This window comes from Pteropus alecto, unplaced genomic scaffold, assembly GCF_000325575.1.
Source record: "Pteropus alecto unplaced genomic scaffold, ASM32557v1 scaffold156, whole genome shotgun sequence".
NCBI classification, from domain to species: domain Eukaryota; kingdom Metazoa; phylum Chordata; class Mammalia; order Chiroptera; family Pteropodidae; genus Pteropus; species Pteropus alecto.
This window is the reverse complement of record NW_006437746.1, coordinates 3,360,914-3,374,014: the sequence shown is the minus strand read 5'-3', so window position 1 is coordinate 3,374,014 and position 13,101 is coordinate 3,360,914. Positions and strand designations below refer to the sequence as shown.

The following is a 13,101-nucleotide window of genomic DNA, read 5'->3' as shown; positions in this document are numbered from 1 at the left end:
TCATGTACTCACTTGTTCTCGCAAAGTTTGAATCTCGTCTCTTAATTCTGACAGCAAACGGTCCTGCTCCTCAGGCAGAAAACTTCCCCGCGATTCCTTGTGGAGTTTCTCCAGGCGCATTATTTGATCCTCTCGGAATTTCACGATCATTTTATTAGACTGAATAAACTTCTCTTTTTTGAGAGTGAGGTCTTCTAATTGGGTAACCTTTTCTACCAGAGACTTAAAAAATTCATAATTTGATTAAACATGAAAAGTAATGCAGCTTCCCAGAATTTTCACAAACTAAGCAACAAACGCTAACTTTCCATTTAATCTCAAAGGTGAAATTAGATTTTTCACAGCCTTCCTTTAGGTTTTATTTACTGGTGCCATTTATTCCACTCAGAAAGGCACCGCACAGTAAAGCCTAAAATATCTTACATCCACTTTATGTTAATTGTTTCCTACCTTCTTTTCCTGTTCAGATTTCTTAAAGAATAACATTGCCTCTTGGAAATACTTCATGTAATTAGTCTCGCCTTTGTCTGTAATTGATCCAATAAGAAAAGGAAAGGGGAAAAAATGTTTATCTCTCAAATCTGAAGACCAAGCCAAGAGCTAAAACAGCCTTTAACTGACAGCTCTCAATCTAAAAGAATCAAACTATCACCAGATCATAGGTTAACCCAGTCCACATATTAGCTATTCTTTAAAGAAAAATGTCTCCCTCATCCTATTTAGTAAATATATCTAGATTACATATAACAGAATCTTAGAAGTAGATCTAAATAAAGTTTATTAGCACTTCGTTGTAGCACTTATTAGAAATGAATTATTCAAAATTATTTCTCCTCCCCCTTCCCACATCTCTCACAGAATTCAGTACCTGGAATCTGTATCTGGTAATAGACAGAGTACCATGTTCCTATGTAGGTGAAATAAACAGAAAAATACTTGTGGAAAACTTTGGGTTCCTTGCTGTCATGCCTGTCATCAGAGGGTTCTCATGCTCATGTCCACGTGCGGTCTCCCTCAGGACAGAGAACGCTGTGCTCATCTTACCTGTGGTGAGAAAGCTCTCTGGGAGTCCATGTCCTGTGGTTAGCTGGGCCAGCTGTTCTTTGAGCCTCTTCACTTCAGCTTGCAGTTGGCTCACATTTCCTTGGGTGTCTTCATTTACCACCGCCTGTTCAAGAGTTGTTTAATAAGCATTAAAAGGACATTCTCTTTTTTAAGGGATTTCTAAGAGTTTATCTGGAACTTTCTTACAATTTATTACTTTTTTTTTTTATGGTGACACTGGTTACCGAAATCCGTTAAGTTTCACGTGTCCTAAAAGGACAGTTTTTTTGAGTTGTATAGTCTTGTGTTTATATTTGTCTGTATGATTTGGAGTGACGAACAGCAAACAAAACCGCACTTCCATCTCACAAACGGTCAAAAGGCCACCGGAACCACAGTGTGCCGGAGCAGAAGGAGCTTCCTTTCCCTGCATTCATAGCCACAGCCAGAGACCCTTCCCCTCCTCCCTGACATCCCACTTAAGTCTTGGCTCTGTTGACCAGCCCTGGGCCCTGCTGGGCTGAGTCCATTACCGCCAAGGAAATTCTGTCTAATGACATGAACATACCCTGGGGTCCGACATCACTTTCCTCCTAAAACGCACGGCACCGTCCCACAGAGAAGAGCAACCTCTCAGTAAGAATGACCTCTGTCATGGCTCACAATGACACGGTGGCGAGCTGCAGGGCTGGCCTGAGCCCTGTCACCGGCAGAAACCTCCCTCCCAAAGGAATTCAACTCTGAACTCCCTAACAGCCATCCTGGAAGGAAGGGGTGGTGTGACAGCTCCGTCTGTTTTATTACCAGACTTAATGTATTTTAAAGAAATGTCTCTTTAAGAAATTGTCTGTCCATGGCCATACTACCCTGAACAAGCCCGATCCCATCTGATCTTGGAAGTGAAACAGGGTCAGGCCTGGTTAGTACTTGGATGAGAGACCACCAAGAAGACCAGGTGCTATAGATGTAAAAAATAAAAAAATAAAAATAAGAGATTGCAAGCTGACAAGGTCCTTGCAATCTGTGACGTCAACCAAGGGTTGCCTTGCCTAAAAAAAAAAAAAAATTCTCTTAAAGAAATGTCTTATTTGAGATGACATCTAAGAGGCTCAGAAAGACCCACAGACCAACTAGGGGATAATGAGAATGGCAGAGTACAAACCAGATCAAAGGGACCCAGCTGTGAAACACTCAACGCTCCGGTGAGGGAACAAGCCCTCTGACAGCCCCAAGGTCCCCGTGTTCCTTTCTTAAGCCAGGTCTGCCCATTGAGAAAGACTGAAATAGATCACCCTTAAACAGGTCCCGGGTACCCTAGCCACTTGCACTGCAGCAGGGGACTTACCATTGATAGTGACTAGTATAAGGCTCCCCGTTCTGTTGTTTCATGAGTTAAAAAGCCATTTCTAGTTGCTTCTGATTTTTATGGCCAGCCTCATTACAAGGCACTCCTCAATATTCTGACATCACAGTCACATCAGTGACATCATAATTCTAATTGCCCCTGCAGTTCTCCACTCTCCAAAAACTCCTAATAAATTCCAAGAGATAGTCAGGAAGCTCTAGTGGTTTTTCCTCCTCATATTACAAATACCCAACCCGAGGGTCATAATCCAATGAAATAAATGAATGACTAAGCCTACACACTGGCCTACGCAGGAAAGGAGGCGAAGTGGAACCCTGCACTCTGACCATGGTAAGATGATCAAGAGGTCTACCTCTGGAGTAATGATGACCAATTTCTCCTTTGCGAGAGAGAGGAAATTAATCGTTGTACTCAGTATTTTACCTTATTTTTAATCAGCTTGGCTCTTTGAGCAAAATTCAGCGTTGACAGGGTTTCCCCGAAGCACCGTGGTCCAGGATGAACATTGGCGACTATGGCCGTTTTGGCGTTTCCACCGAGGGAATCCTGTTTAATGATACGAACAGAAGAACCCACAGATCTTTTCAAGCAAAGAAAATGTACACTCTGACCACCAAAGCTGAGAAATTGTCCACCCATTAGCCATCATGAGCATAACCAACAAAAGGCCCAGGAACCCAAGGATCTGCTTTACCCGGAGTAGGAAGGTAAGCTTGGAGTCCCGGTAGCAAACGTGTCTCTGTTTTCCATTGCCCACATCGACGAGTGCGGTGATCACTTGGCCCAGGCAGCTCAATGATCGGTTGATGTTACCTGCTTCCTACAGCATCAGGAGAAAAGAACAAAAATTTAGGTGCACTAGTTTCTGTTTAGCATTTTGTATTAAAATATACCTAGCAAGGTGACAATAGTGAATGGAAAGGCAAGTCAGAGACAGTATTAGTTAAGGATAACTACCTGTTCAGCAGATAGATGCCCTCAACTATCCCCTGACCTTTTCCTATCTGACACACACTGCAGTTTTAGTATTCAAAGGCAAATACAAAGTGACTTGAAGGAAAAATATCAATGTCACCTCATGATTGCAATAGTTTTAAACTGACCTATAAAGATAAAAACTAGAAAAAAAAACAGGAAAAAAGTTGTAATGCATTAATAGGCATATTTTTCAATGCTTTTATGTTAAAATGTTTGCTACATGATAAGGGCGTGCTAACTCATAACTCACTCCATGTCCCATAAAGCCACTGATGGATTTACTACAAAAGACTATTCAGTCTAATTCTGTATAGGATAATAAAACCCCTTTTAAAAAGTGGTTTGGGAGAAAAAAATGTTTAGGTTAAATATGTTAGACTGGAGTTTTACTGTAGGTAGCATATGTCGGTAACTAAGTTTGCAGTGGTGGGAGCATAGAAAAAAAAGAGAAAGGGTCGAAATTATAAAGCAAGATGCACTGAGTTCAGAGCGGCCACCACCTGTTTTACCATCCAGTAAACCAGAAAGGCTGAGAGCACTGTCTGTGGAGCTGAACAACAAACTTCTGTTCGAATCTCAGCTCTACTCTTAGCTGTGTGCCCCAGGAAAATTTAAAATTTAAAATTTAAAATTCAGTTTCTTTAAAATAGAAAGGATAATAGTACCTACTTCCCAGAGTTGTTGGAAAGGCTAAATGAGTAAATATATATAAAGCTTTTAGAATAGGCCCAGCGTATGTCTTATTATACACATATGCTATTTTTCTTTGCTACATGTCTTAATAGAAACACGAGCCTGAGATTGCCTCAGGCTCAAATCCATATTTTTAATGCCAAAAGTAGACTCATCTCCACCATTTTCAACTGTTTGCCCCCAGCCCTCATTTATCCTACAGAACCCGCATATTTTATTGACAATTCACATTATAATACATACATACATACATACATACATGCATACTGGCAGTACATATTATAGAGAACCTCTGGCCCCACTGTCAATACCTTAGCCTAAGGCTAGGTCCTTAACCCTCAGCCCTGAAATACTAAACAGCACAACCGGTCTCCTTTCTCTTTCGGCTCTCCCCTCATGAATCTGGCAGTGGTGGGCCAGATGGCCAGTGGTGGGCCAGATGGCTAAGCCTTATAAAACAGGCTTTCTGCACAGAAAAACAAAACTTTTGTTTCCCAGTGTTTGGAGAGTTGAGAGTAAACTTGGCCTGGCACTCCTGGTCCTCACCGATCTAGGCCTACTTATGCCAAATGCCATACTCACTTTGCAACCACAATAACTCTTAAGAGGCCTCCCTGCCAGGCACGTATTCCCTGTTCCTCTCTCCCTACCCAAATCCTGGTTCCCCATGCTTCCCCTGAGCAGTCCATGTCACACCCTCTCCTCTGTCCCCTGCTGCCACCTGTACTGTCTGGAATGAATTCAAAGACTCTTGCTATTTGAGAACAGACTTGTCCTATCCCATGTATGTTTACTATCTCTACTCAACAACAAAAATTTCTACACCTTTTGGATGGAAGACATTTCTTATTCCTTTGTAACGCTCACAACACTTAGCTTGGTATTGACTTCTACTAAGAATTCACACACAAGTTCAAGTGAAGGTCACAAGTCCATCCTTACCTTCAACCTCATCCCTTCTGCATGGGTGTCTTTTTGCCGTTCTGATCCTGCTAAGTCCACCAAATTGAGCAGAGAGGTCCGTATGTTCACAGTCTCGTTGCTTTTCTCCATCGACTCTATTGTAATTGTAAAGACTGCGTGAGACCTAGAGGACTCTCTATTCATTGATGTCGATGCCACACGCCTGTTTCTCCATCCTCCAGACAACACCTGGCAAAAGGAAAATGTATCATCACAACTTCTAAGTGGCCACGACAGCCACTAACATCAGTTGGAAATGTGTAAACAGTAGCGAGAAAAAATACTGGTCCATCGAGGAATAAACTCCAAGTATTTTCCTTTTTCTTTCCTTTTTGTCCCCTCTCCACATTATGAAAAGAGAACAAACAGGAAATCAGAAGACATAGGATCTAGAACTGGTTTTGCCATCTTCTGTTTGTGTTAACTTAGTACAAATCACAAAATCTCTCCAAACCCTTTCTTCAATAAGAAAGCTAAACAAGATAAATCTCAAATAACCTTCAAGCTCTAAGTTTTATTAGCGCTTTCGGTCTATAAAGTATTTGTTCTCCGTCCCTATTCCCGATGGCAAGCAGGGTAGGTGAAGGTTCAGACTGCAGGCTCTGGAATCAGTTGAAGCTTTTCAAAGCTCAGTGCCATAGTTGTAAAATAGGGATACAGGTACCTAGCCCACAGGGCAGAACATCTCAAACTGTAGTATGCTACTAATCACCTAGGGATCTTATTAAAATTCGGATTCTGACTCAGGAGGTGTTAGGTAGGGCCTGAGATTCACGTTTGGAACAGGCTCCCAAGTGATACAGTCTGAGAACTATATTTCTGAGTAGCAAGGTCATAATATGTACAGTTGGTTTAAACGGCAGAGATCCCAGGAGCTCCTCAAAGGGGCAGCTCCCAGGAGGAACCACTAAAGAAATATGAGCACTATCAACTGTCCCCCGGGACCTCCAGAGTGGTTTTTAGGAATGCCTGATTAGAATGAGCAGCACCAAGATAGTGCAAAACCCAGAGGCTCAGTTCTATCTTAACTAAAGGGAGAGCTATAAAACACTGTCATATTCTTTATTCTTTCCTTCCCATAAACATTCTGGGTTATGCCTTTACAAAATATTTTTAGCAGCTCAATTCTTGCTTTGGTTGAGATCGAGGTGCTTTTCACAGCATGTCATGGTGTCTGAGGATCAAAATACTCAAGGTAGGACACCTGATAGGCCTCAGCAGCTGAGGTCACCACTTGCTCCGCCGCACCAACAACAAAGACGCCCTTCTTGATGTGCTCCCTTAGGTACAGTCCAGCCGATGCAGAGTCCAGTAGATCATAGATCTGCTCATTGTAGATCTCAATAAATGAACACTTACAAAGGAAGCTCTTTCCAGCTCCGGCCTGCAAAAGAGAAGCCTCGTTTAGATATATTATTTTCATACATTCATTCTTATCTTTATGAGCATTAATCTTTCACTTGCTTCACAAGTGTAAATTTCCTACAATATTATCCTTTACACCATGCGAGATACGTAAAGTCAGTTAAAAAATCTAGATAACTAATTTCAACACATCATTATATTCTAAAGCCGCATCACTGTGGTCCCAGGAGCCCTAAAGTTTCCAGAGGTGCTGAGAACTAGGCCAGGAAGATGGGAACTAGGTAGTCTGGATGGACAATTCCATTTTTATCTGTCTTATACATTGAACTTCCTCATAAAGTTTTATTTGAAGCAAGTGTTAATATTCTTTAAAAGACTGAAAATTTACTTTAAAAGCCTCTCTATAGAATTTTTAACCACAGAAATCCAAGGCAGTAAACATGTCCCTGGCATGCAACATGCGTGTCTAACTGCAGTGGTTAGGGGTAGTTTCCGCAAAGGAGTAAATGGTAAACCAATGTTATGTATCGGTGTCCAAGGTATGCATGTACTAGAACACAGAACACAAATGGCTCTTAAGCCTGGAATTTCCCAAGCTACAGAAGCATAATCTTGAGAATAGCCCAATCTGGGAGCCGATGGAAGAGGGAAGCCCACATCCCAGGGATGACGGAGCCACACCACCTGTGGAGCAAGATCACAGCCAGGTGGCAGCAGGTGCTGCTAAGGAGATAACGATGGGCCTATCACTATTGGACGTCATGAGGGTCTAATCAACTCGCAGTCAACTGTGAGCCGAGGTCCAGGTTGCTGATGGAGCTCAGAGAATCTGTGTTCCTCAGTTAAGATTTTGTTTACACTTTCTCTCTTGCAAAATCTGAAAGCCTAAGAAGCACTATATTCTTTCTTTTAAACCAGCAATCTGAGTTCACAGATGATGCATCTTTTACAAACTAAAAACTTTTAGAAAACAAAAACTCAGAATCTTTAATTTTAAGAACTGAGGTTTTTTTATGCCACACTAGCCTATCCACATTGTAAAGTACAAGCCTCCATGTACCATGACCTAATTAGTAGCTAACTACTCAAAACTGGATATTTAACAGAATTGCTTTATTTTGAAAGTAAGTTTTACCTTATCTTTTTCACGATCAATTAAGGAAAACAAATATTCAAAACTTCGTGGGATTACTCCTCTCAGGTTATGAGAAAAATTATCAGATTCAGATGGTCCTAAAAAATGTAAAATATATAGCTGTTCATTTTTGTTCTTAATACTGGAGTCTTTCAAAATGGCAACACTGAAAGGCAATTTATACAGAAATAAGTTGACACATTATATAATCAGTTTCCTATGTGTGCCCCCAGACAAGTTAAGTTTTGGTCTGTGAGAGATCATATAATAGAACCTGCCTATCAACAGGACTGAAGACCTACAATAGCCACTAACCAACTTTAAAAAGTAGTTGCTGTTTAATAATTAAAAAATCCATCTAGGTACCAAGCTTGAAAATTTTCTTCCTGCCATGTACCAAAACTAGCAGAAATATCAAACAATTGTACTTTACTTGTTTATAATATTTGGTCTTATGGACCTGTACACAATGGCCATGTGGCCATAGGCTAATTACTTATTCTGAGTTCCTAACTGTAAAATGGGGATAACATGGTAATAACTACCTCACAGATTACTATTAAAGATTAGCATTAGCTAGTATTATTTAAATTGGGCAATAAAAGCCGAGTAGGTAAGAAATATACTGTAGGAATATTTCAAAAGATTTCTACAGAGATAGAAAAATGGAGTTGTCCTTAGATATAGATATAGATATAGATATAGATATAGATATAGATATAGATATAGATATAGATATAGATATAGATATAGATATAGATATAGATATAGATATAGATATAGATATAGATATAGATATAGATATAGATATAGATAGATATATAGATAAGCCAGAAAAAAATATAGCTAGAAAGTATCTAGAAGTTACTATAAATATCATTTTAATATGCCTTAGCAACCAAAGGAACTAACGAAAGGCTGGTGTATGCAATAAATGTACAGAAAAAATTTTTTTAATATTATCATTGTCTCGATGCACTACACATGAATATTTAAATAGTCTTTGCAAATTATACCTTAAATATATACATATATAATAGAGAAAGAAAATGTAAGTAAATGAACAAAGAGGACAAATAATATTAGAGTATGCAGATAATTTTATAACATTTTCCTGTGAAATAATACACAAAGATGGTCAGCACATTCTTTAGCTCCCTTCACCATCCCTTGCCTACTCCACTGCCTTAACTGCTAACCCTGCGTCCCCCTGATCCTTCCTAATCCTTTAGTTCCTCCTACAGTCTTTATCTCATTCAGCTGCTTGAAGTAATCCTTTAAATTATACTTTACATCACATAATTCTTTATCAAACCAAAAACCAAAGCCTTCCTTCCAATGACTGTACATCACACTCATAACAAAATTCAAAATCCTTACTAGGTCCTACATGAGTTGGCCTCAGGCGACAGCTCCAACTCCCCTTCCTATTGGCCTCTTATTTTGGAAAACTCCACTCGAGCCCTGTGAGTGTTCTTGCTGTTCCTCATACACTCCTGCGCATGCTCCCACCTCAAAGCCCATGCATTGAGTCCCTCTGCCTGGAAGAGTCTTTTCCTGGTTAGTTCATGGTTCAGTCTCATTCTACTTAATAATTCTATTCAAATATCACCTCCTGAGAAGCCTTTCCTGACCACCTGCCTCCCTTGCTCTTTTCCATCCTTTTTTTTTTTTTTTCCTTCATAGCACTTATTACCTCTGGCCTAATTACTAGACATTTATTTACCTGTAATGGTACATCCCTCCTGAGAATATAAGCTCTACAAGAGCCCAGACACTACCCTGTATTCAAGTAGCGCACTAGAGCCTTAAAGAAAGCCTGGCGTAAGTCTCAACTGTTATAATGTTATAACCTCAGCAAGGGGAAGACCTTTCTTACTACAACTTACAATTCAGAAACTATTTTTAAAAACCCTGAAATGTAACCACATAAAAGAAAAAAACTTTAGCATAGTTAAAAACCATATAAGTCAAAAGACAAATTAAAAACCCAGAGAAAAATCTGTAATCTATATCATAGACAAAGTGCTAATATCTCTCTACTTTATAACGAATTCCCACAAAAGAGTAAAAAAACAAGACAAGCTAGCTTTTTAAGTGGGAAAAAAGCTTGAATGGGCATTTTCCAGAGAAGCTCTTCAAATGTCCAAAAAGCATACAAAAGCTGCTCAGTTGTCAATAGACATCAGGGAAGTGGAAACAAACACACAATGAGATAATACTATACACCCTCCAGAATGGCTAAAATTTCAAAAACTAACAGTATCGAAAGTGGCCAAGGATGGTGGAGCAACTGAAACTTCCATATCTCACTCTGGAAAACTGTTTGGCAGTATTTACTAAAGCTGAATATACATAGACTATGATCCAGCAATTCCACTCCTAGGTTTATATCCAACAGAAAAACAGAAACGACTTTAAAAAATACATACGAGAAAAATTGTTCACAACAGCATTATTCATATGGCCCAAAATGGAAATAATGCAAATGTCTATTGACAGTAGGATGGAAAATTATGGCGTATTCATACAATAAAATTTTATACAGCGATGGAAATAAACTACTACTACATGCAACAACATAGGGAATCTTAGGAATTTAATGCCAAGAGAAAAAAGTCAGACCTAAAGGAGCATATACAGTAAAATTTCATTTGTAAAAGTTCAAAAATAAGTAAAACTAATGATGATAAAGTCAGAGTAATACATACTTCAGGAAATGAGAGCGGGAATGGTTGCTGACTAAGAACTGGATCTGGGTAGTGGTTATACAAGTATGTAACTATATAAAAATTACTACATCCAATTCAAAGACTGTTCATTCAGCACCTATTCATGCTATGCATTGAGCTGGGAACACAGCTGCAAACATGGGGTTTGCTACCTTGGAACTCACAATCTGACAGAAGCCTAGGAAATATTCCTAATTTTATGAGGTCAACATCATATATGAATAGAAATTATACCTTCCCCCAAAATGTCCTAGGTGTTGTCATCAACAGAGATTAAGCCAGCAAATGTTAATCTTTAATTTACTTACCCATCATAGTAAATGTTTTTCCTGAGCCAGTCTGCCCACTGTAAAAGAAATGTTTTATATATTATTTGTACACATAAAATTTAGAAGACTACCCTTCTACTCTAATATGGTCTATTAGTGTATAAATTTTCCCCACAAAGAGTTTATTGTCTTTCTTTTTTTGAATTACATTAGGTAAAAAGTGAATGATCCATTTTCTTTCTCTCCTATTCTACTACTAATTAGCTAACTACTGTTAATTGCCTGATAAATGCTTCCGGATTATAAGAACACAAGCATCAGAGTTTTCATTTAATTTTTATTTACAACATGGAAATGATGCTCTTAATACTGCTCTGTAACCTGTTTTTCATGTTTTGCTTCAGATATTTTCCTAAGTCAGAAGAGATCTACTTCTTTATTTTGTTTGCTGCACTGTTACTCTTCAATGTATCATAATTTAACCAGAACGAACTGGACTTTTTCTTCCAATTTTTGCTATTCTAAATATCGCAGCAATTCCTTTCCTAAATTCTCCCTTTAAAAGATACTAAAATGTCTTCCTTTAAAAATAAAGCAACTTAAAAAACCCTTACACTCTAGGCTTAATTTTTGTGTGTAATGTCCTATCTGCTCAGTTATCCTGAGAAACAAGAGTAACAAAAAACTAAAAATAAAAAAAGTTTATGTTAAAATAGATGTCAGTTAGGGTGTCAAATGTCTTTAGCTTGCTTTCATAACACAAATATAAAATTTGAATTTACTTTTTGGTTAAGTACTCCCAAAGCAAGAAAACAGTGTGGTCTAGTTGTTTACCTTTCTTGTACAGGCAGAGGAAAAAAGTTCTTTGGTAACTCGGAATGAGAAATGGATAGTATTAAGTCCCATACTTGAGAATAAAGGGAACACTATTAACAATTACTCTAGAATTGGGAGGGTCTCAGGTAAACCAGAAAGCATGCTCACCCAACTAAGAAGTCAAACACTCATTTCTCTCCAAATGTTTCTCATTTCTATCCTCAACTACCAAAAGCAATTTTCATTAGTTATTAACAAATATGCCACAAATTAAACATTATAATTGGTGTACCTACAGGGTCCTCAAAGAAAACTGTTCTGGAGATTTATAATCTCTGGCAATTGTGTCTCTTATTTCAAATTCATTTTTGAACTTTACCATTCAAAATATTCTGTGAAAACAAAAATCTTTTTTTCTCTTGAGAAAACAGTTATCTGCCTCATCACAGAGAACATTTAGTTCTGCTGTACGAAACTGAATAAAAATTACCATAAAAGGCGAAGGTAAATTTTCATGGAAAAATGTATTTACAATATTTAAACTTCTTAATGTATTCTTTATTTTCTTGTGTTTTGAGCCACTTATGGCTGAACCAAGGACACACACAAAAAAACCATCAGCTGCTCAAAATGAATGACATAATTCACTACATCCTATTAAAAATCTCTAGTTAGAAATAAAATTTAAAAGTCTATTGCTAGGAATAGGCAGAAAAGGATAAGGGGATTAAGAAGTACAAACTTCCAGTTATAAAATAAGTCAAGAAGATGCAATGTACAGCATATAGAATACAGTCAATAACATTGGTCACAATAAGTCTAGTAACCATCTGTTACTGTTACTAGACTTATTGTGACCAATTCATAAGATATATAAATGTCGAATCACTGTTGTAAACCTGAAACTAATATATTGTATGCCAACTATAACTAATAAATTTTAAAAAGAAATTTTAATTTTCAAAAAGTCTATTGTTAGAAAGAAAAAAATAATTACACTACAAATTATATTCCTATTCATGAGACAACTCTGAAATGATACTAAAATTCACCTTGTAGTACTGCCAAAGTTGTCTCAATGCTTTCTGGATCTCCATCTTATATCCCAGTATTAAATTCCTAGCAATATTAAGGCTGCCAACATTTAGACACTTGGGATCATCACTCACTTTAAATATACATTTGGAAGACAGTTTAGCAGTTTCTTGTAAAGTTAATCATACAGCCCAGCAATTACATTCCCAGTATTTACTCAAATGATTTGAAAACTTATGCTCACATAAAAAAATAATATTCGAACGTTTGAAGCAAGTTTATTTATAATCACTAAAAACTGGAAGCAACCAAGATATCCTTTCGCAGAGAAACGGATAAACAAATTGTGGTATGTCTATACAATAAAATACTGTTCAGAAAAGAAAAAAAAAAAAAAAGAATATGCTAATGATGCATGCAACACAGGTGAATCCTAAATGTATTTTACTAAGAGAAAAAAAGCAAGATCCGAAAGGCTACATATTGTTTGATTCCATCCACATGACACTCTGGAAAGGCAAAGCTACAGGAATGGAAACTGTATTAGCACACCCTGACGATCGGGCTGAGGGGAGGGGCGTGGCTGACTACAAAAAGGACAAACAGTGGGCATCGTTCTCTTCAGTACTGGGGTGGTAAATACCTGGCTCTCTGCATTTGTCAAAACACTACACACCTGTACATTTTAAAAGGCGCACTCTAAAG

The 13,101-nt window shown here is 38.0% G+C and overlaps 1 protein-coding gene and 1 pseudogene across 2 annotated transcripts in view; one reads left to right on the top strand and one right to left on the bottom strand.

Moving 5' to 3' along the window:
• The window catches only part of KIF15 (kinesin family member 15), a 52,037-nt gene that overhangs the window by 29,916 nt on the left and 9,020 nt on the right, over window positions 1-13,101 (bottom strand). For both annotated transcript variants that reach the window (XM_006914845.3, XM_015591745.2), the window contains exons 5-13: window positions 10,585-10,622; window positions 7,545-7,642; window positions 6,249-6,428; window positions 5,024-5,233; window positions 3,105-3,230; window positions 2,834-2,956; window positions 1,045-1,168; window positions 451-527; window positions 13-222 (exon numbers count right to left, since the gene is read on the bottom strand). In XM_006914845.3, coding sequence (XP_006914907.1) covers window positions 13-222; window positions 451-527; window positions 1,045-1,168; window positions 2,834-2,956; window positions 3,105-3,230; window positions 5,024-5,233; window positions 6,249-6,428; window positions 7,545-7,642; window positions 10,585-10,622 — 1,186 coding nt within the window. The remainder of the gene's footprint in view (window positions 1-12; window positions 223-450; window positions 528-1,044; window positions 1,169-2,833; window positions 2,957-3,104; window positions 3,231-5,023; window positions 5,234-6,248; window positions 6,429-7,544; window positions 7,643-10,584; window positions 10,623-13,101) is intronic.
• LOC112482109 lies at window positions 1,894-2,011 on the top strand (annotated as a pseudogene).